This window comes from Centrocercus urophasianus, unplaced genomic scaffold (genome assembly GCF_019232065.1).
Source record: "Centrocercus urophasianus isolate 14NV4802_14NV808 unplaced genomic scaffold, USGS_Curo_1.0 seq_46, whole genome shotgun sequence".
Taxonomy (NCBI): Eukaryota; Metazoa; Chordata; class Aves; order Galliformes; family Phasianidae; genus Centrocercus; species Centrocercus urophasianus.
In genome coordinates, this window is record NW_024885044.1 from 418,156 (window position 1) to 441,715 (window position 23,560).

Sequence of the window (23,560 nt, forward strand, 5' to 3'; positions counted from 1 at the left end):
GAGCGGCAGCGCCACCGAGCGGCAGCGCCACCGAGCGGCAGCGCCACAGCGCCCCGCACGCCCCCTGCTGGGCATCGCCGGCACAGCCCGCGCCCTCCGAGCAGCCCTGCACGACTCGGTCGTTAACTAATAATTCAATCATAATAAATAATAATGAATTGTTTTATAAAGTGCTGTCATTCTTTCTTGCGATTGGCTGCAGATATCATTTCCAAATTAATACTTTTTCTCACAATCAGACAAGCAGCTGAAAGATAACAGATCCTGCCTTCAGTTCTTCAACCATCTCTGCCAAAGCCCTTTGACTCGGCCCCGGTTCCACGCAGAGGGCGCAAACTCGTCCTGAGCGGACCAGAAAGCAGCCAGAAGAGCCTGAAGCTCGGCAACAGCTCCATGCCGAGATCCTGAAAGAGGCTGCACAGAAAGATGTGGGTGGGTGCTCCATCCCCAGAGACGCTCAAGGCCAAGCCGGACCACGCTCTGAGCAACCTGATTGAGCTGTAGGTGTCCCTACAGCTTCAAAGGTCCTTTTCAATTCAGATGATTCTACAATTCTATGAACCTAAAGGAGCATCTGGGACAGCACCAGCAAGGGACTTGCCTACAAAAGGGATTTATTACCGACTGAAGACAGAATAGCACCCAGAGCAGCAGTGCAGAGTGCTGAACAGCAAACCCTGCAGGACGTGAGGACACAAAGCAGCACTCTCCAGCCCAGCTCCAAAGGAAGACATTCAGCAACAGGGGCTCAGCAGACAAAAGATGGAAATATCAGGAGCCATGGTAGCTCAGATATCATCCTTGTTCGGTCAGAAATTGATTTCAACAGCAGACAAAGCCTAATAACTTGCTCTGCCAAGCATACTGTGGGTAGTGCCAAGCAATTTTAAGAGCTATTGCAGGCCTTTCTGTATAAAATCATTCCTTTGTAGCAAAAAGTTACATTCCTACTGTTTCACAGATAGCACTGACAGCATCATTTATTCCAGGCTATAGCTACGGGCAGAGGATCCACAAACAGCAGTAAGAATCTTCTAAGAAAAGCTCAAAGTAAAGTCTCTATTCCAAGAAGTTTATTAAGCAGAGCCCTTTATCTAATTCTCTAGGAACAAGACAAAACTAAAATTCCAAACTCTACTAATGTGAAATTTAAAAGAAATTCCCAAGCAATTTCCTTTGATCCATCATATTTTTTCCTAATTTTTCATCAGGAATTCTCAATAAGCACTGGAAATGTAAATAAGTGTTGCTTAAAAAAATACCTTTTTTAAAGGTAGTTATCTAAAGGTGTTATCTAATGGGCTCTGCAGATCCAGCATCAGCATGACTCCTTTTGAACCACTTCGGTCTTTAGGTTGTTAAGCCATACATACACACATGCAAGTGTTAGATGTCAGCTGATTAGTGCTAATGTGTTTAAATAATGAAGAATTTCCAAGGAACACAGAGTCATTAAATAGAAATGGATTGTGAAATGAATGAGGGGAAAAAGCTTTAAAATTTTTTAATCATTTTAGTTGGAAATCTCAGAGAGTACAAATTAATTTAACTCGTGGGTTGCTAGGAAAGTATTTTCAAAAAATGTCAGACTTTACCACAACTGAAGCCCCAAGCACAGAAAAGTCACAGAAAAACTCTACAGACCATATACTGCGAAGGGCATATTTACAGAATTATTTGCAACAGATCCTCTATTAAAAGTCTGATACTAAAGTTTCAAGTCAGATTTTTCATTAAGAATGAAAAGCAGAAAGAAGACTGAAACTGAATGGGAGCTCCCGTTGTCTATCCCATCTATCCTCAGCAGCTGAAATAGCATTAGTTCTTCAGCTAGCAACGTGAGCAAAAACAGAACTTGAAGTGGTCACACTAATGGATACCTGTGCAGAAGGCACATGAATCAGATCTAGCCAGAAAAGGAGAAGCAGCCTGTAAAAACAAACTCTGTGTGTAAAAAGAAAGGCAGAATTTGTGGTATGATGTTCCTTACTATCCTTCTTTCCTTATTATCCCCTTTTTTTTTATACATATAATATTTTTAAATAAAGTTTTATTTTACTTTTTAATTTTCCTCTTCCCATGGTAAAAATAACAAATTACTCTCACCAACTGATGATCACTTTTGAGCTAGCACTGATTTATGCAAATAAAGAATAGTTTTAGTTAAATGTAAAAACGGCATAATCTTCAGGTTATACAATAAAAGATGTTGCAGGTCATCAGTAGCAGTCAATATGTATTGGCAGGTATTTTCTGTTCTTTATTCTTGGAAGCAATCTTTCATCTCCAGGGAGAGCTGCATGGAATACCATTCCACTTAGAATTGGAAAATCTTCAGATAGGAAAGAAGCATTACAGCAGAATCTCACTGTACTCTAAGATGGACTTTGTGATCTCATTTTCCGATGAAAACAAACAGAACAAAAGTCCTCACAAAACATCCCCAGCAACCCAGAGGTCACAAAACCCAACCTGTCTTTCAGCTTCACAGAACCTGAAACTGAACGTACCATGAATAGTCTCAATCAAATCACAGGTTCTGTAGAATCTGTGACTAAAATAGCTCTGTAAACTTGTACTACTCCTGGCCTCTCACTGCATCTTTATCTGAAATCAAGCTGTTTACTGCATTCCTTCCTCATACGTCAGCTCCTAGTGATGAAAGCATGCCAGTGATTAATACTTTTTATTAGGTCAGTTCCAGAGACTTGAAATGAATTTGCCCTGACTCCTCAAGTATGCTACCACACCTACTGCACAGAACTCCAACCATTCTAGGAATGCAAGATAGAAAAAAAACATTATCTTAGGTGATACTCCATAAATCTGTAGCAATAAAATCACCTATATGCAGAAATCATCTTCAGGAAGTTCTTCTTCCAAGGCAAAAGGCATATCAACTGCTTTAAAAAACTGGAAAAGGCATTGTGCTTTCCTACAGCTCCTTAAGCAAAGCATGCCATAGAAAACAAAAATGGAAAGTAGTCCAAACATTTTCTGATTTTGTAATTACAATGTGACAACGTGAAAGGTTTTATCCAGGTCTTGCTCACACAGCTGTAATCCACTGCCTTCTACTTACAACAAAATTACAGATTTTACCTAAATTTACGGACTGAATTCTGCACGCATTGTTTTGCAGCACAGAACAAGACACACTGGATAGAAGGATAGGAAGATGCGAATTAGCCTAGAGGCGGTCTGACAGCAAACTAAACTTAGCAATATCCTCTGTACTAATTACAACTTGTCTTGGCTTGAGAGATACCTGCAATTTCTTCGCCTTTGGCATGACAGCAGTGACATCAACTGCACAAAACGGCACTGCCTTAAAAGCCATTCAGGAGGGATTTCTACCTACGGATTCCCGGCTGAGACTTAATGCCCAACCAGGTGCTCAGCGCCTCACCTCATGGAGTTGCGAGGCTCCCTCAGGACGGCACACACCACCATCTCCTCTATCAGGCTCACACGTTAGGAAGCAACACGTTACAAAAGGTTGTAGACTTAAACATGTCAGCCCACACACTTTCTTTCTGTGTACGCCTATAAAACTCCCTAAATGAAAAATCCTTTTTCTTCAGATTTTAAAGCGCACCACGGTCTCCGCGTTAAGGTTTGCCGATACTTCTGCCAAGGTCACTAGGTGGACATTTACACAAAAATAGTAGTTCTATCTCAGCATAATGCCAGTAAACAAGGTGACAGAGAAGCCATCAGGTGCATTACCAGATTATTAAAGGTGGTTAAAACTGAAAAGTGCGCCAACAATTCCACGGACAGGATGGACTTTGCAAGAGCATCCAGAAAGGAAGAAGTCGAGCCTGCAGCCCGATACGGACACAGCCCGCACATCGCACACGGGGCCTGACCGCCCAGCCCGTGAGGCGCGCAGCCTAGCAGAGCAGGCGGAGAGCCGGGCTCCGCCCGCCACAGCGCTGTGTTTGCACATCAGACCCGCCCATTCCAGAGCAAAGGTTGCCGAGGCACCTGCGCGCTACGGAAAGAAAAAAAAACGCCGTACTTCCTCATAGCGTTGCGGCCCCTCCACCTCCTCCCCCTCAGCGGGGCGCCGCCCTCCATCTTGGAATCCCGCCGAACGCCGCAGGTGCGCGGCCCCGTCGGCCTGCGGCCACCGCGCATGCTCGGGAGCGGCAGGTGCGCGGCCCCGCCGGGCAGCGCATGCGCGGTGCAGGAGCCGCGCGCTGAGCCCGCCCTCCCGCGGGTGGCCGCCGGGCTGGCGGGGCGGCAGGTGCCAGGAGCAGCCGTGGCCCCGCCCCCTTCGTGAGGGCGGAGGCGTCGCGGCGGCCGCAGTCGGCGGAGCGGCTGCGGTTGCCGGGGCAGTCGGCTGGCCGGCTTTGGGCTGCGAGGATCCCAGTCTTCTGTCCGCGGGCGCCCGGGGTGGAGGGAAGAGAGGAGACACCGGGCCTCCGGCGGTATGAGCCGGCCTCACCGCGGGGCCACGGGCAGCCGGGGCCTCGGCACCATGGAGGTGAAGAGCAAGGTGGGTGCGAGGGCCTGGGCGGCCGGCGCGGCCCTGCGGGGGCTCCCGGTCGCGGTGGAGTGACGGGGGCCGGGAGCCGCTGCTGACTCACACACAGACGGGCACACACACAGTCACACTCACACACACCTGTCGGGTGGCGGCGCGGCCTGCAGGGGCGGAGGAGCGGTGCGGAGCGGGGCCTTTCTGCGTGGCGGGCGGGGATGGCGGTTGAAGCTTTGGGGTCGTCTGAGTCTAAATATGCGTTCTGCTCGTTTTTGTGCTCCGAAGCGCGTTCCTCACCTACTCTGGGAAGGAAACACGGTGAGCTTAACGGCCGCGCGTTGCTGTCCTCCTTCCTTTCGCTGTGGCGGAGCAGGCTCCCGCCGTTGCCGTTTGCGGTGGACCCCGGTCCTCGCTCGCTCCCCATCGCGCCGCGCTTCTCTCCGTTCCGCGCCCTGCTGAGCGCCCGACGCCGCCGCGCTTCCCGAGGCTCCGTGCAGCCCGCGGGTATTTCTGCATCCGTTGCTGTCGCTTGTTTTCTCCTGGTTGGCCGTAGTCTTACTGGCAGAGAACTTCAGGGTTCTGAAACATATCTTGCTTTTGATTTGGCTTACGGTCGTACTATTTCGTTAGCTTGTCCTTTTGCAGTTAATTGTGTTTACAATTGTAAATTTCAAAATACATTCGATGTGAAATCTTAACTGTTGTCAAGCTGCTAAAGAAATGTGTTAAAATCCTTTTCCATCGTCTAGGCAAACTGCAAGCATGTCTCTACGTGAATATGTCTTCTTTCATTGATTTAGAAAAAAAAAAAAAAAAAGTACTTTCGTGCCTCTCTTTTTTTCTAAGCTACTCTACAGTCTGTTTGCTGCTTGTGCTCTGTTGCTTCCGGCAATCCAAGCATCCATTTGCAGGGTAGGTGAGGCAGCCAGGAGCTGGGAATCCTAGTGATCCCCTTTTTTCCCTTTTTTAAACACTAGCGTGACGAGTGCTAAAGCTTCTACTAGAAAATATGTGGTTAGCTTTTGGAACTTGCATGGATGGTACTTAATAATAATAATAATATTTCTAAGTGTTTTTAACTTAACTGTCATATGGCAAAGTCAGAATGCTCAGGAATACTTGGCTGCCATGATTCCAAATGCTAGTTAAGTATAGCTGTGACTGTAGTCACTGAAGTGGTTTTTTTTAATCTACGCCCTTGTAGGATTGAAAGCAATCAGAATAATGTGTTTATAAACAGTACTTTCTGTCTCAGTCCAAACCTCCCCTGTAGTGTGCTGTGCCTGATTAGAAGTATAGTGAGGGATCAGCTGTGTGATGCTTCCTTTTGGCATTCTACAGAGAAGTTCTCATGAATTGTGACTGTCTCTTAAGAGTGAATTATGAAGATTTTTGAGGCTGAACTACTTGTTGCTAATGCATTATTTTGAAGTATCTAGATTTAATGTAGCAGAGGAGTCATCTTCCTTCTATGAAGAGAAGAAGCTCTGAAAAAGAGAGAAGCTGTGTGGAGGTAGAGGGGAGTGTTCCTGTGTAGTGCTGTAAGTTTTGAAGGCTTGTCATCAGGGTACAGTGCTGTATTTAGGTAGCCCAAATCAGTAATCATGCCCTGACAGACAAAACCATGCCTGCACAGCCCATTATGACAGGGAATAGTATTTTGTTTTTATTTTTTATTTTTTTGGGTACAGAGTGAAATGTAATACACTGATAAGACAGATACAGTTGCTAGAGCTTATGTTCTGTTATTGTTACTGAAGATTAATAGTGTAGCAGCAGCATGCAGTGTTAGACAGGACATAAAGATGCTTCTCATAAGCAAGTCTTACGTGGGTGTATCTGGTGACTTCCTTGTATGTTGCCATAGCTTGTGATGTGTTTTTCCAGATGAGACTTCTGATTTTGCATTTTTGTACTTCATTAAAGTTGCCAGCTTTTGTTAGTGTGGTGTGGAATGTGGTGCAGCATTTGATACCAAATGAAAACGTCACATGAGATTAAAATAGACCATGAATTTGTGTAGCTTTTCTACCGTATCAGCTTTATAGTAGCACTGAGCATGTGGCAAGCTCTGTTAGAGAATAACACCTGTGGAAGTCATGGGGAGAAAAAAATTAACACCGCATGCTTGAAAATCAGACCATTTGTATCCTTGCTGCAATTGCACAATGTTTGCTTCAAGCTGGGAATAAGATTGTTGGTGCTGTTCTTTTAAATCCCGTTGTTGCTTAATTGTTCAAACCACGTTGTCTTTCAAAACCAAACAACTGAAGATTGATACAGTGCTTGGAGAATTTCTGTAGCGCTCATACCTGAAATAGCTGAAGCAAGGTGCAGCAGGAACGGGAGTCACCTTCCGTCGCTGACATCACACTTCAGCACGCTGCTCCTGACGTGTGAGAAGCTCCTCCTGCAGGCTGTTGTTTGCTTTGTAAGCATATATGAATCATCTCTTCTGACTTAAAATTACTAAAATCAGAACATTTCTAGAATACCGCAGAGAATTCCATTGAGAACTTTGAAGATGAGGTGTTAGAGGGTGTAGGCTGTTCTGCTGTGCCTTTCGAGTCTGCATGGTGTTAATGTGCTAACAATAGGGTCTTTGTCTCCTTATTTTCATGCCTTGGTATGTGAGAATTGTAAAGCCTTTATTCTCCAAAACTTTTAATCAGTGGTGAGGTAAGGGTTGTTCTGAGGCCTGGTGATTTGCACCTTTCCATCTGTTGTGTGTAACACTTACCTGAGTATGTGATACTGAGACTTAAACTTCCTGGCAGTATTTCATTCTTGCTTGCCCTTGTTTTCTGCTTAAAATTATGCTAGATAAAGAAATAGTTCAAAGTGATGTTCATTGTCAATCAGTGGCAGAACTGACAAAAATGCCACCAACTGTCTGTTTTATATTTTGTAGTGAGTAGCTTATCACTCTTCTAATTCTTTTACAAGCTGGAATCTTTCAGTAACCTGGTCATTATTATCTCTTCATTCCTTTTAGCATCCTTGTTTCCATGTTGTGTGTGCCTGATGCAGTGGAGGAATTGTTATCTAATACTCCTTGTTCTGTCCAGCACAGACAAGTCCCAGAACACCGTAATCTGACCAGTTATGCTTGCCAGAATTTGCCTGTCCATTCTATACCAAGCATTTACTTCTTAATTTGTGCTCAGTTTAGTCTTTCACCAGCTACCACTTAACATTGTCAGAATTAGTTGTTAAAAAGTTACAGGTGATTTAAAGCAGTGATGTGTGAGTGGAAGGGGGAGCTGGATTGTTTCTTAGGCCTTTATTTTGTGTTTTTTGTGTGATCGCTCTCAGTGCAAGTGCTTTGTCTGAAAGTATGACACGATGATTAAATGTGTGGGGATTTCGTATCTTCTCAACCTTGTCTGTTTTAAGCCTTGAATACAGCTAGATTTTAAATGGCTGTGCAATCACGGTTCATTTATTGATGGCAGAGGCAAATCTTCCGAATGCTCTTGTGGAGCAGCTGGCTGCTCCCTTTCATTTCCTTCTTCCAGAGAGGCAGAACTGATACAAGAGTATCTCATGAGAGCTTTTAGTTTGTATTGAAAGCCACTGGCTATTCTTTATGTCCGTTGGGTCGAGGTGGCTTTTCACTTCTGTTCAGAACAACTAGGAACATAGAGTACTATCTTGCATATGTTAACCATAGCTGTATATTAATGTATACGTGCCATTCTAAACCGCTCTGAAACTTGTTTGAAAGATTGCAGGAAGTCACGTGCCAAAAGGAGCTGGTCGTACTCCTTCCTGATCTTGAGCTGCCAACATCGGTTCTCTTACCCAGAGCATGGCTTACCTCATAAGTGTCTGAGAATCTGCAATTATTCTGGCACTTATTTGTCACCCTATTGCTGTTTGTAGTTCTTAGTGCACTCTTAATTGTAAAACATCCTGAACATTTTTGTGCTTGAGTTGTATGTTAGGTTTCCACGTTAATAAAGATATATTTTGTTGTAGTTTGGAGCAGAATTTCGGCGGTTTTCTTTGGAGAGGTCCAAACCTGGGAAGTTTGAGGAGTTCTATGGATTGTTGCAGCATGTGCACAAGATACCCAACGTTGATGTTCTAGTGGGATATACAGATGTTCATGGAGATCTGCTGCCTATAAATAATGATGACAACTATCATAAAGCAGTTTCCACCGCCAATCCCCTACTCAGGATTTTCATTCAGAGAAAAGGTAAGCGTGCTTGATGTGGGTAATAAGTTGTTGTGTAGTTACGCTGTTTACTCGCTATGATGAATGGAGTGAATGCCCTATTTCATTGTGTTGAATTCCACAACTGTACACGGTCAGATTTATTCACGTCTCTCTTGCAAGAGTTTCCTCAGGCAGCCTGTTTATATTTCATGCTTTGTGTTGTATTCAGTTTGGTTGGATAAAATCAAGTTAAATCTATAGCAAATGTTTCTTTCTGATTTCATTCCAATGAAAATGAACTTAGAACCCAGGATTTCTAGGGTTTTATGGTCTGTATGTGTTGGATGAATTTCAATTAAAATTCCTGTTTTGATTGGACAAGGGAAAAAGCTGTTGCATGGTGGAAAGGAATCCTACTGCATAAAGAATTACATGTCAGTATAGAGACTAACTTTTAATATGCTGCTTCTGTAATGCTTTCCTGATAAAAACAATGTGGAGCTTTCAAAATGACATTGATTACAATCTGCGAGCTTCAAGTGTGAATGCTGATTTTTTTTGGCAGATGGTTTTTAAAAATAGCATGTATTCTAGGTCCAAGTTCTGTTGTCTTTTTCTAGTATTTGCTTTCATCTGTGAAGCAGAATTCAGTTTTGAAGTTGTATGTGTTCTTGACCGGAAGAACATATACAGTGTAAAGATCTGAAGGGGATGGGAGGATGGGGAGTGTGGGGTCCTAGTGATGTGACTTGAGACTGTTTTAATTCAGAGAACAAAGAAAACCTAACTTCTCAACTTGCTGATTTTCTACTTACATAAATACAGGGGTGTATGTGTATATGAATTCAAGTGTGCAACTCCTATATTGACAAACAGTGAAGTGATCTTTAAGTAACGCACTATTTATTGCTCAGCTATTTTGTGAAGATGTGTGCTTTTTCTAGTTGTTGCTTATCAACAGGCTTATTTTCTCTAGGAAATACTTGGGCTTTATACCGGAAGCTTTTATTGACATTCTCACTCCAAAGTAATAAAGTCCACAACAAACGATCTGACACAAAAACAATATGCAAAAACTGTGGCTTCTTGCCAGCTGCTGTTTGTGACAATGCATTTGTTTTGTTTGTGTGGAGTTTAGTGTGGTAAGGCCTGTATGCTTTCATTTCTGAATTGCCAAGGAGATGAACACGAGGAGTGTTAACAATGTCAATGCGAAAAGGTCTATGATTCCATTTAATCTGCTACAGTAGCCATATGACGGGGACAGATAAGCCACTTTGTCAGACTAGGATTATTGGGTTACATTTAACACCATATGGTTTTTAAATTGTTACTGGTGTTAAATTCTTAACGCTAATTGTTACTAGTGTTACATCTATAATCTTTGTTCTTCATACTTTCAGAAAGTAGGATGGATTACTTTTACGTTTCTGGCACAAGGAATTGAGAATGGAATTGATAGTAATGCACAACCAGAAATAAGATTAACCCAGTTAAGTTTCTAATGCCAAGAAGTGATTGTCAGAAAAAGCTGTGTAGAAAATAGTCCCTGTCAAATGGAACTATATAGCCTTCTGGCTGTGGAGTTTTAGCTAATAAGGAACCTAGATTGGCATCTAGGTTCTGCTATGAAACTATAATTAATGATAAATAATTCAAGTTAACTTTCTTCCTGTAAGGTTTGTTGTGGCTTCCCTAAACTCTGCTGAATTGCCTGAATATTTTGCCGAAAAAATCTTTTTGAAATTCTTATAAAACAAAACTTTCTTTCCTTGTTTACCCAACAATAATAGTTGGGAACTTAAGATCTTTGGCAAAAAGTTATTGCTGACTTGGAATGGCAGCACAAAGGAGGGAGTTTGTATTGTTTTAAAAGAGAAAACTTTATTATGTTCTTTTGCTGATCTGAAGATTTTTGAAAGCTGGTGTAAGATATGAGTGAACTACAATAAAATCAAGTGTAAATAATTCTGACCCTGTATCCAAGGAAGGCTTTAAGGTGGTTGAAAGGAGAGCAGCAGTATTCTTTCGTAATGTCAGCAGTAAGTGACGGTGGTGATGATGCAGGTCTAACTTAAGGAATTTTGGTATGTCAGAGTAAGCATGCTTCTGTTTTGTGTTCACTTTTGATTCTTAATTTATGGAAATTGGGAAGTTGTGCATCCAAAAGACTTACGTTTACTGCTTGATGGGGTAAGAAACCTGGATATCCTTTAATGAAATGGAAGTATTCATCCTCTCAGGTTTTTCGAACTACAACTAGTACTTCTGTAACACTTGTTTCAGCATTAAGTCTAAATTAGAACTTGCTTATAGCACAAGTTACGGCTATCAGTTTGTAGAAAAGTTGCCTGTTGGAATTCCATCTTGGAGATCAAGAGATTAACAGGTACTGCTGACATCTGGAACTTAAATGCTGAACTGCTGTATCATGATTACATCCAGATGTACGGGAGTCGCTCTGTCTGTGAGAAAACTCTCACTGTGAATATGAACATGGAGGGGGAGACAGTTCCCACAGACACTGAAGGGCAATTTGGTATGGGGGGTTTGTTTTTGGGTACAAGAAGTTAGATGGTGATTTCAATTTAGCACCCATGAAAATCACTTAGAGTTGTATATTGTAATTTCCTATTCTTACACATCATGCCTGGCACGTGGCTTTATAGAATAAAAAGTAGATTCTTAATTCACTTCTATTTCTTGAGGTGGACTTTTTATTTTCCGTGAAAAACAAATTTTTAAAGACAACTTTCTGGAGAAGATTCCTTCTGTCTGTGTCCTCTTTCTAAGAGAAATACGAGCTTGTTATAACTTGGGCCTAGTTAAGAGAGATGATTTATTGGGCCTTATTTGAAAATGGTAAGTTGCATTCTTATTCCAATATAATCATGATTTGGTGTTTGTGCAATTGTTAAATTACTCTTTGTGAATACACTGGTTGCCAGTAGATCAGGAAAACACTGTGAATGTCTTGAATTGAAACCAGATTTGATACTTGCAGGCAGTTTAAAATTTGCTGCATAAGTACGTACAGATTGGTGCCACCTTGGGTTTGAAACTGCTAAGAAACAAATCACTTCAATGCTATGCGGCCATTCTCCTTAACGTTATCTGGAGTTAATACCTTACCCTTTGGCTTTATGCCAAAATATCTTTGTCTGTAGCTTTAATCTGATTAGCAAGGTGCCAGAACAAAGATGCCTTTGTACTCGAGAGTATTGCTTTAACTTCTCCACTGCTGAACAAACTTTCTAAACAGTCACGCTGTTTGGATGAGATATGGAGAGATGAGTTTTCTTCATTGACCTTTCATTGTTGTTTTTTCCCCCACAGATTATGCAACTTCAACTGTATTTCATAAGGTTTGTACTAGTTCTGCATAGTTAGGCTTTTAAGACTAGCTGTGGTACAAAAATCAAAGCCTCTGCTTAGATGTTTTGACTTGTAACTTGTAATTTTGGTACTCTTTGATTGGAGTATCATGCGAGTTGAAATGTATTTCTAAAAGCAGAAGTGCCAGCTCAGTGTTAAGAATTCTAATGGTATTTGTTTTGCAAAAGACTTCTGAAGGTCATATCTATTCCAGTAAATATTCTTCTGTTAGTTTGTTTAAAAAGCACTTCTGATTCTCTGTTAGTCCACACTGATGAATTCATGTATTTCTTTCAAAGCTAGTCCTTCTGCTACTACTCTTCATGTTTCACGAGTATGAGAAATTTGGTTTGGACAGAAGTGGTAGGCCACTTTGGCTGATGGTTACTTTTGTGTGTTCCTGGCTAGTAAAGAAAGCTGCGAGAAGCTGTGTGACAAGTTTTAGAGCAAACTATTGGGTAAGGAGCACAGAAACTAAGTGAGATCATCTGTGAGATCCAATAATTCTTCTGGGATGTATTCAACGCCTGTTTGTATGACTGGTGCGTTCCAGGTCTACCATCCGGCACGGAAGACATGGCTGTAGCAGGAGAGGGACTGTGCTAGGGCCTTCTGTGAAGGAGTTGTTTTACTGGCCAGCTGGAGGCAGCTGGGAGCTCAGATACGACATACATTCTATCATATCGGATGTAAAAATTACTACATACTGCATTTGAATCTTTGACAAGAATCTAAATTTGTGGACTTGAGATTCATGGAGGAAATCCACCAAAACTGAATACCCTTAACGTTGCAATACTTCATATGAACAGAATAGGGCTAATAAGAAGATGAATACCTACCTGTTTTGATACAGTTTCCCTGTGTACAATTTCCAAAGCACTTCCTGCACTAAACCCCTGTGGAAACCCAGTGCTTCACTTGTTCTGGTGTAAGTCAGTACCTGTGTACGACCGCTTCTATCAGCATTCTGCACTTCAGGCCAGACTGTTTTGTGTCTACAATCCTCCCTTTTTTTTCTTAAGCAGAGCTTACTCTGAATATATGAATATATGGCTGAAGGTCTGAATAACATGGAACTAATTAGTCAAAATACATTCAACTTGGTAACTAGCTTTATGGGAAACTTCCACCCCCAAAAATATATATATTTTGGAGCAGTGTTATATTAAACGCCCAGAAACCTGTCTTGTAAATGCAAACCAAAATGGAAGTTTTTGGAACAAGGTAAAGTGACTTAAGGACATGTCTTATCCATGCAATATTGCTCTGATCTTTGAGTGTTTTTCACTGATTCTGCTGCCTTAAAATCAGAGTTCTAGAGTATTAAAAATCCGTAGTACTTGGGCACGAACCGCACTGAAGTTTTTGAGAGATAACTGAGTTCCGTGCCAGCTGCTGGTAGGGAAAGGGAAAACTCATGATGTAAAAAATAAACTTTGCACTCATTAGCATTCTTACTGGATTCTAATGTTCAGGTCACTGTTATCTGTTTTTTGTGTTAAAGTCTGTACTATCGCTTCCTTGCTTCCATTATGGATTACTCTGTATTTAAATGTGAAGGCGTGTAAAGCAAAACCCTTCTGTCTAATTTTTCACAGTTGCCCTTGTTCCATAAGCAGTGGTAGTTCCAAATTAAAAAAAAAAAAAAAGTGAAACTATTACAACTATTGTTATTACTATTACTATTATACAATTATCAACTATTAAACTATTATTATTGAGGTTCAACAAGGCCAAGTGTTGGGTTCTGCACTTTGGCCACAACAACCCCATGCAGCGCTACAGGCTTGGGGATGAGTGGCTGGATGACTGTGAAGAGGAAAGGGACCTGGGGGTGTTGGTTGATGCTCAGCTGAACATGAGCCGACAGTGTGCCCAGGTGGCCAAGAGGGCCAATGGTGTCCTGGCCTGCATTAGAAACAGTGTGGCCAGCAGGAGCAGGGAGGTGATCATCCCCTGTACTCAGCTCTGGTGAGGCCGCACCTCGAGTACTGTGTTCAGCTTTGGGCTCCTCACTACAAGAAAGACACTGAGGCCCTGGAACGTGTCCGGAGAAGGGCAACGAAACTGGTGAGGGGTCTGGAGCACAAGTTTTATGAGGAGCGGCTGAGGGAGCTGGGATTGTTCAGTGTGGAGAAGAGGAGGATCAGGGGAGACCTCACTGCACTTTACAACTTCCTGAAGGGGGTTGTGATGATGAGGAGGGGTTTGGCCTCTTCAGGCAACGAACAGAACCCAGGGAAATGCCCACAAGTTGTACCAGAGGAGGTTTGGGTTGGACATGAGGAGGAACTTTTTCTCTCAGAGGGTGGTCAGGCACTGGAATGGCTGCCCAGGGAGGTGGTGGAGTCGCTGCCCTTGGCAGTGTTCAAGAGGCGTCTGGATGACGTGCTGTGTGATGTGGTTTAGTGCTTGTGGTGGCAATGGTGATGAGGAGACAGTTGGACTAGATGATCTCATAGGTCGTTTCCAACCTTGTGATTCTACAACTCATTGAATTACAGAAATCCTCACAACGCAGTGACCATGTATTTAGCTTGAAACTGGTTTGGTTTGTCAGTAGATAAAAGCAAAGCATCTACTCGTACTTTGATAAATTTAATAAAAAGATTAAAAGAACTGCTTCGTGTTGTCTGAGAACTCAGCATGTTAGTTCTCAGCTATGGAGTACAGGATTATTAATGGCTGATCTCCAGTGAGATATCTCAAAATAGATTTTACACAAAGTGTTAAGCTTGCATTTGCAGAAGTGTTCTGCAGTAAAGTCCATTTGTTACATGCTTTGTTTGGGGAGGTGGCTTTTATCTTGAGTGTTTTTTAAATCAAGCCACCTTTTGTCAGAACCTAACTTGACTCTCTTAGACGTTTGATGAACAGATTTTATTCTTTTTCTAAAGCCTCCTTGCTTGATGCTAGATCTAATAATTTCAGTTAGTCTTTCCTGCTGAAGAACAGCTGAATGAAAGACCCTTTCAAACTCGGTTCAACATTTTTGGAGATAGAGTATACTTAAAATGGAAGCTTCCTTTGGAAAATGGGTGGTTTTTTGGACAAAAAAGAGTTACTTCTGCTGAAGTTATTTCCATCAGTAATATTTGTATGGCTCAGATTCCTCTTTTTTTTATAAAGTCATTTGTGCACTTTCCTATCAAACAGTGGCAACTGCAGCATTGCTTGCACATACGATGTTGCTAGAAGTGTGTGTGTGTGTGTGTGTGTGTGTGTGTGTGCGCGCGCGCAACGTCTCTTTGTTTCTGTTCCACAGTTGTTTTACCTACATTGCATGGGGGTGGGGAGAAGAGTGCAGAATGCAATAATGTTTCTGGAGTTTGAATCCAGGTCACTTGGATTGGTTCCAGGAACTGGGCAATAATGGGTACTCTGGCTGCTTTCCCTTTTTCATTCTTTCTTTTCCAATGATCTGAAACTTAAGGAGAGAAAACTAACAAATGGAGTTACTCTGAATAAAATTAAGATGTTTCTAGGAATGTGCTCGTCCTTTCTATTTCTGACCTTTCTCATGCAGCTGGTTCTTTTTCTTTGCTCTGTTAACTTGCTTTAATTTTTTTTGAACTGTTCTTTCCTTTGGTAACCTTGCAAGCCTTGATAAATTGCATAGCATCAGAGCTCTTGTCTCAAGTATAGAATGTTTCTACTGTAGCAAACCAGAAACCTTCTAGACTAGATTGTTCATTCTGCTAACCTAAAATATGAAAGCGGTGCTATATGGCCTACGTATAAAGTGACCTAATCATCAGTGTGCTATGTCTTACAGAAGATGCAGACTACAGTGCCTTTGGTACCGATACTATGACAAGGAAGAAAAACGTCTTAACAAATGTGTTACGTCCAGATAATCACAAGAGGAAACCACACGTTGTCATTAGCATGCCACAAGACTTCAGACCAGTGTCTTCTATTATAGATGTAGATATTCTTCCAGAAACCCATCGCAGGGTACGACTTTACAAGTATGGAACTGACAAACCCCTTGGATTCTATATACGGGATGGCTCTAGTGTCAGAGTGACGCCACATGGATTAGAAAAAGTTCCAGGGATTTTCATATCCAGGCTTGTCCCTGGGGGCCTGGCTCAAAGCACAGGCTTACTGGCTGTCAATGATGAAGTACTGGAGGTGAATGGCATAGAAGTTTCAGGAAAAAGCCTTGATCAAGTTACAGACATGATGATTGCAAACAGCCGTAACCTGATCATTACAGTCAGACCAGCAAACCAGAGAAATAATGTTGTGAGGAACAGTCGGAATTCTGGCAGCTCTGGTCAGTCTACTGAGTCTAGTCTTCCAAGCAGCACGCCAAATATTTTAGCAAATTTCTTGCAAGGAGAAGAAGAGAGCGACGAGGAGGACATCATCATTGAAGATAGCGGTGAGCCACAGCAAATTCCTAAAGCTGCACCTACCAGCCTAGAATCATTGACGCAGATTGGCCTGCTCCATGAGCCAACACAAAATGGCTTCCTTCCTTCCAGTGAGGTGAGCTTGAATCACTCAGCATGCAACATTAGCATGGAATATGAAGTACAGAACCCAGATCACAAGTCATTAGAAGAAGACGGAACAATAATAACACTATGAAATTACATTGGTGTACTCTGTACTGAGCAAGGATGCTGTACACTTTTGATTTGGCATAATATATGATGTTTTATACCTCTCCATCTACTGTGCACTGCAATTTGTTTAAAAGGAGGAAGAGATAGTAAATGTAAGAAATTCACAATGATGTAAGTGGACTGACTCTGCACTTCCATGTAAATACTTCACAAATATTAAAAGAAATAGTTGATAACTGACTAAAGTTTAAATTGAAGGTGAAGGATAGCTAAGAGATGGCTGTGAGCTTTCTCTTAACAGTACTTTTGTTTTTTTGTGCAAATACTATTGGTTCTATGGAATTGAATTTCCATTAGTGTCTGAGGTTGATTATCTAATGTGCTGTGGTTTCACGTTCAACTGAAGTGCTGCTTATGTACCATGGAGATGCTTTAGTAGGTCAATTCCTCTTCTGGACTGCTGTTTTGCTGATAGAGCTGTCTGTGTGGCTCTGCGTAGGAGAAAACAAAAATAAGCAGGAGATGGGCTGGGAGAGAGGCACTCCTGGTTGATGAGGTTCCTGAGTCATTGAGCAACAGCAGTATGTGAGGAGGTCAGCGGGTTGTCCTCAGTTAGATAGGGCCTTCTGAGGCTGACTGTCCTGTCATGGGTATGTAACCACAGGCTCGTTAATCATGCATCTATATTGTTTTTAATTTGCCTTATATCATGAGGTTCATTTACTTTCAATTACCCAAATGTGAAATTTTTAACACTTCTGTATCTCAGACCTCTTCTCATTTTAGTTTGCAATGTTTAGAACATCATCAAATTTAGTTGCTAATCTCAGTGAATAGTAAAGAAATCAAATGTAAACCTAATGCTATGGAAGTAACATTACATAATCCATGTTTTAGAAAACAAAAAGCAGTCCTAGCAGAAGCTGTAATGATTTCTGCTAGAGAAGCTTGTTGTTATGAGTCTAAATGATGTGAAAAATTACTTTCTTCACACCTACACATTTAAAGCAGCTTAGATTGACTTAAATCCCTGTACTTAGAAAAGAGTTTGAAATCAGGATGAGATTTCAATAGAACTTGTTTGAGCAGTATGATATTAAAATGATTCATTCCAATGAATTAAACTGTAAATGCTGATCTTCCTGTGCACCACTGGCTGGCTGTCTTAAATATTATAGAGCTGTATGTATAAAGCAAAATACAGATGACAAGTGCTGATACTGCAAAAGCACAAGCAAGCAAATTTCCTAGGAGAATGGCAGGGAAAGGCTTGTAGCACTTCTTCCTCCTTAGGATCTTCTGTTTTACCACCTGGCACTCTGTTCCCCACCTGACTCAATGTTGGGAATGTTACTCCTTGCAGGAAAGTTAAACGGGAATTAATAAAGTTGGGAGGAAGGTGAATGGAGCTTCTCAACAGGGATCCAGCAGTCTGACTCAACCTGTAAGAAAGCAATAGGATGTGACCAGTTCTGTACTGTGCTTCCAGATTCTTGGAAGCCTCTTCTGCCCTGTGGGGAGAGATGGAACAAACAGGAAAGGCAACAAACTTTTTTTTTTCCCCCCCCAGTCTACTCTGGGGAAACATCTACCTCTCGTAACTTCACTAATATGGGGCTATCTAGAAGTTTGGTGTTAAGGCATCTGCACAAGGGTTAGGGTTAGTGTATCAGAGGCTAAGAGTGTAGTATAAACAAAATTGCTTCAGTTATTAGTGGCATTAAATTTTAATGCGTTTGAATTTGAAATTAATAATCTTAACATTGGAGTTCAAATCTCCCGGGCTTTGAAGCGTTTTACTTATTTTTGCTAATTATATGAAGCAACTATATCTACTTAGAGGAAAATCTTCACTCTGCAATATGTAAGCTTCAATAACACCTTTTCTGACTGCTGCTCTACACTTCCTTTACTAAAGGAAGATTGTTTACTTTAAAGTAGGTTCTTCCTTTATTAAAGACTTTCCTTCCTGTATAAAGTCATCAGCTGATGGTGACTGTCATCTATTATGCTAGTTTGCACTTCTGTGCCTTTTGTTTACTTGAATATATTGTGAATAATTAAAGGAGTAAAGGCACTTGGATGAGAAAAGAATGAGGTCCACAGACACAGAAGATGAAGTGGTAGCATACTGAATGCACGTGTGATGCTCTCATTCGGAGGACGTGCGCTGTGGGTCTGCTGTGGTGCACTGGCATTTTGCAGCATGGGTGCATGATGAGCTCTTAAGTTAGGCAGGAGGGTTGGTTCTGAGAATGCTAATTACAGAATGTTACACGGTAACTTGTTGCTGAAGTACAAACGCCCAAAGTTAGAGTGCTGCCAAACTCTGTGTTACCCAATTTGTACTTTAACAGACGCATGGATATATTGGATGTGTATGCTGGTACGAAGGATTTGTAGGCACTAACTAGGGTCCCACTATAAATTGCATGGGAATTCATCCCGTAGGACCTTTTCTGCAATACTGTAATCTAATTGATCTAAATATGTGAGAGAATACACTTGATGAGTGATGTTCTGTTTTACAGGAACTTGATTACACACACAGCAAAACTGTGCATTTGGGATTTGGTTAAAACAAAACACTAAATATACATACTGAAAACTGATTTTAGTTGTATTTATGGTTACAGGGACGGGCTGCACCGCGTGTAATTGCTAAATGCTGCAGTGACCATCTAAAGTTCTTCCACATCTTACTAATGTATACACTCTTAATTATCAACTGTTTTTAAATTATTACTTCAGGATGATCAGTGGTTGATTATGAATGGCTAAACTTTATATATAAATGGTACTAAGGCTCAGTATAGGGTTTTTAAAATATGCTGATATCGTTAGCCTTTCATTTACTACCTCCTGAATTTTTAACATCTTTATAATTTTCTCCTTGGAAGAAAGTGCTTAAAGGCTTGACTGTTTCATACAGATTTTTATCTTTAGCTAAAAGAAATTCAGAAGTGATAGTGAGGTTGCTACGCATGATTGACAAAATCAAGCTGCTATTAATGTAATCTTTGTGTATTAAGTATCCTGTATATGTAAACTGTATTTTCAACCCAGATTTTATAAACTAATTTATAAATATCCAAATTACTTAAAAAAGGAGCAGAAAACTGAAGTGAGTAGTGTTATGTATTGTATACCTGCATGGGGGAAGTCCTTCACTGCAGATGGGAGATAAGTGCACCTTACTGGGAAACAAGCAAATTCTTCATAGAATTAAGATGCATTTACTTTGAAGTTCTGCTCTGGTACTGGGTAAGTCAAGCCTAACTGTGAATCATATGTTTTTCCACAGCTGAATTAATTTAGGGCAATGTTCTCACAACCTGTCTTTAACATGTGTATTTTTGTGAATATTATGTATTTTCTAATTAAATTCTACTTGAAATGTGATTTTTACATCAATGAACTTGTTTAAAATGTCAAATATCAGTATTTTTCTTACAACTTCAATGTATAATGTACATTGTTAGCTCACTGAATGAAGATTGATTTTATGAATCTAGCTAGCTGTAGCTGTATATTAGTCTTATATTTTTACAGACTGGAATAATAAATGGATATAGAAATAAAATGGTTTTTTTTCTTAATTACTTTTAGACATGTAAAAATGAGGAAGAATGCAATGTTTGCTGATTCTGAAGTGTGACTGTAGATGGGTTTCTGTTTCCTCTTGGGCACCTGTGGGCTATTTTCACGTTAGCTTAATGTTTGCTTCTTCTGCTCCTTTCTCTGAAGCAAATCTTGACTTGTCCTTCGGTGCTGTTGACTGACCTGTGATGTGCTCATGCTATGATTCCTATGGTAGCTGCTGATAATGACTTTTGCATTTGTATCACTTGCCTGAAGACTACTTATGGTAAAGTGCAGGACGTGAGTCGGGGAGATGGTTGTCTCTCATCTGTCATCACTGCCAAATGCTGCTGGCGATTTGGTGGTTTTCCTTTAATGTAAGTATTTCTTACAACTGTATTAATGTTTTTAACTTGTACCTGGTCCCCTTAAAATGTTTTCTCTCTTATCAAATGCATTGGCAGCCCTTGAAAAAATTTACCTGGTGGCAGAAGATTTGAGTTTCTTTAGGTTCTTTTGCAGCTGCTGTTCTCAGGGCAAGCCATAGAACTTCTGTGCTGCACCTTCCTTCATACTGTATGGAAATTTAGACGTAGTGCTTTTCTGACCTAAAAATCTTCTATCCAAATGTACAAAGCTCTGAAACATTTCTGAGTTACTGGCTTTTCTGTAAAATGTGAATTGTTGTGGGAACATGTTAATTCCTAGTATTGCTGTTGAAATTTAAGGATCAGATATTCTGAATGAATTGAATGCTTTAAAAACAATAAAAAGAGCAAAATCTGAAAGGTTAATAAGGCTTTTTAAGCTGGAATAATGCTAATACAGACCCAGGGTGAATCTGAAGTGAGGGCACAGTTCAGAAATTAATCAGAGACGAATAAAGAACAAGACTGAAATGCAACACCATTGCTACAGATTACTAGTCTCTCCATGTTGCTTTCCTAAATTAAGAGACTAATTGTAAAAGAAAGACTAACTTTCCCTGCTGCTGCTGCCTCCTTGAGGAAGAAATGCAACTGTTAAATACCACATGATAACGTGTGGAGAAAAATATTTGAGGAAAAATACTACTGGAAAGAATTTAAGGCCTGCAGGAAGACCCAAAGATTGCTTTTCGTGACAGCTGTTAGCTGCTCACAACTGTCCTTGCTCTGTGTGCGATCAGGCATTTAGATACACGTTGCTTTCTGTATGAGAAGAGAATAAAAATGGAGAAGGATCTCCCCACGCTTGCCTGTGCAATTCAACCGAGGAAAAAATGTCAGCATCTCTCACAAAAGAGCCTCAAAGTGGGAGTAAGTACAACACTGCTGCAGAGAGCAGCTTGTATAGAAGCAAAAAGTGAAAGAAAGGAGTCAGACACTGTCAGTTAAATATTTGCAGTATTTTGTGACCTTATGGGTGCAAATATTTTACCTGTGAATGGCATTAAGTTTCTTCCCTTACACAGAAGATGAGGTTTTTATCTCAACTCATTGTACTGAATTCTCAGGATCATTTCCAACGCAGTTCAGAATTGATTGTTTGCAGATAGAGACTTGTCTGAATTTTCAAAAGGAACACATTGAGACACATGGTGTAACACAAGGAAAAAGACTGAAATCAGTGCTAAAGATCCCATTTGCAGTTTTTTTTTTACCTAGAAATGAGCTGTGGCACTCCTCTAATCTAGGTTTGCCTGGGTTAGTTCTGCTGATCCTGAGAGCTGTGTGCTTCCTGAAGAAGGGAGATCAGCAGCCTCAAAGTAGCTTCACAGACGCTTCCAGTTCTCGCTTGAAGGAAAATATGCACTGCATGTTAGCAGTGTTGCTCTTGGATGCTGTGGAAGCAAGAAGTGGTACGGCTGGTTCTTGGAGAAGTGAGATTGTAGCCAAGATTGAAGAATTCAGACTGCTTATGCAGCGATGATAGATCAGCTGTGTACTTTCCCTCTCAAACAGGAGACAGATTCCTCTCTGATGACTTTATGTAGTGTGTTTATTTTTTTAAGTGGTTTAGAAACATGAGTCACAAATCAGTTTGAGGAAGTGCTGTGTTATTTTACCAGCACTTCATGTTGAAGCTATTTGGAGGTGTTGCTAGTAAGATACAATTTCCTGTCCTCCGAATTAACATTCCTTTCTACTTGAACTAGTACTTTATTACCCAAGGAGATACCTTGCATTTCATCAGAGGGGAAGGTTTGTATTGGGCTCTGTGATGTTGCGCCTCTGTTTGCTCTCCAGAGGAGAATATGGTTTTTCTCTGGTTCAACGATGCTTCTGAATGCCTTCTTCAAGCACCTTGTCATTCATAACGTTTTTGGTGGTGGGTTTTTTTGTTTGTTTGTTTTTTGTTTTTTGTTTTTTGGTTGTTTTTTTTTTTGCACATGTTGGCAATGCTCAGAAACGAAGAACAGAGTTTGGGGGACAGATGGTGTGAAAGGCGCTACAGAGGGTAAGAAAATCATCCCATTCAGAGGTTCATGCTTGTCTGAACCACACCAATAAGGTGGTTTTTGTACGAATCTGATGTGTATCTGGCGTGCCTGAACAAATTCTTCAAATAAGTGCCTTGTTTTTCACAGCTTTAGGAGACAAAATGGAGAGAAGATTAAACAACAGGAGATGCACTAACAAAGGATGCAAGTGTCCCAGCACAATACAGAGGAATATTGAACTTTGCAAAAGCCAAAATTTGTTTATTGTATTAAGTTGTACCAATTAGTCTAATGAGATACTGTCTCTGTTTGCAAGCCTTGCTTGTCTCTTTAGAATCATGACTGTAACTGTGCTACCTCCTGTTGTGAGGCACCGCATTTTCTTCTAAGGGTTTCAAGTTTTTGTTTAACTTTTTTTTCGAGTTATTTGCTATTATTCTAAATACTGCAGACCCAGTTTGGTTTTAAAAAGTAGGGTTCATCTTCTGGAGGCAGCAGAAAATTTTAAAGTCTCATGCTGAATATATAGAGATTTCTGTGACTTTGAGTGCTATGTGAGGTTACATAAATGGAATTTAGAGGTTAAAAATTATGAATCTTAGGAGTTTAAGTCCTGTAAAAGCCTTGTTATTAAGCCTGCCCTTTTTTATCCTGTGCTGTGAAATGAGAAAAAGATGTATTTTTGCAAACTTAAAAACAACCGGTCTAAAACTGACTTGCAAAACATGATCTGGGCACACAATTAGATGTTGAAATTCCATTAATTGTCTTTCAGAAATATTTCAGGTGCTGTCCATTCTGAACATACCCCTTCACACACTTCCTCCTATCTCATGTAACTTAGTTTCAAAGCAGTTCATCCGTGATACACAACAGAGGTCAGAAATGTTTCATGGGGATCTGGACTTCATGCTTTCCAAATCTCACTGATGTGTAACTCATGCACC

General features: G+C 40.9%; 1 protein-coding gene across 2 annotated transcripts; it reads left to right on the forward strand.

The window, feature by feature from the left end:
• The first annotated feature begins 4,317 nt into the window (after positions 1–4,317).
• Positions 4,318–20,192, forward strand: PARD6B (par-6 family cell polarity regulator beta). 2 transcript variants are annotated; one of them, XM_042834349.1, is made up of 3 exons: positions 4,318–4,504; positions 8,471–8,693; positions 15,808–20,192. In XM_042834349.1, exons 1-3 carry the CDS (start codon positions 4,439–4,441, stop codon positions 16,629–16,631), a joined length of 1,113 nt encoding a protein of 370 aa, XP_042690283.1. In that variant the 5' UTR covers positions 4,318–4,438; the 3' UTR covers positions 16,632–20,192. The 2 variants fall into 2 exon arrangements, with proteins under 2 accessions (XP_042690283.1, XP_042690284.1); XM_042834350.1 differs by lacking the exon at positions 4,318–4,504 and adding an exon at positions 4,713–4,807.
• The last annotated feature ends 3,368 nt before the right edge of the window (positions 20,193–23,560 follow it).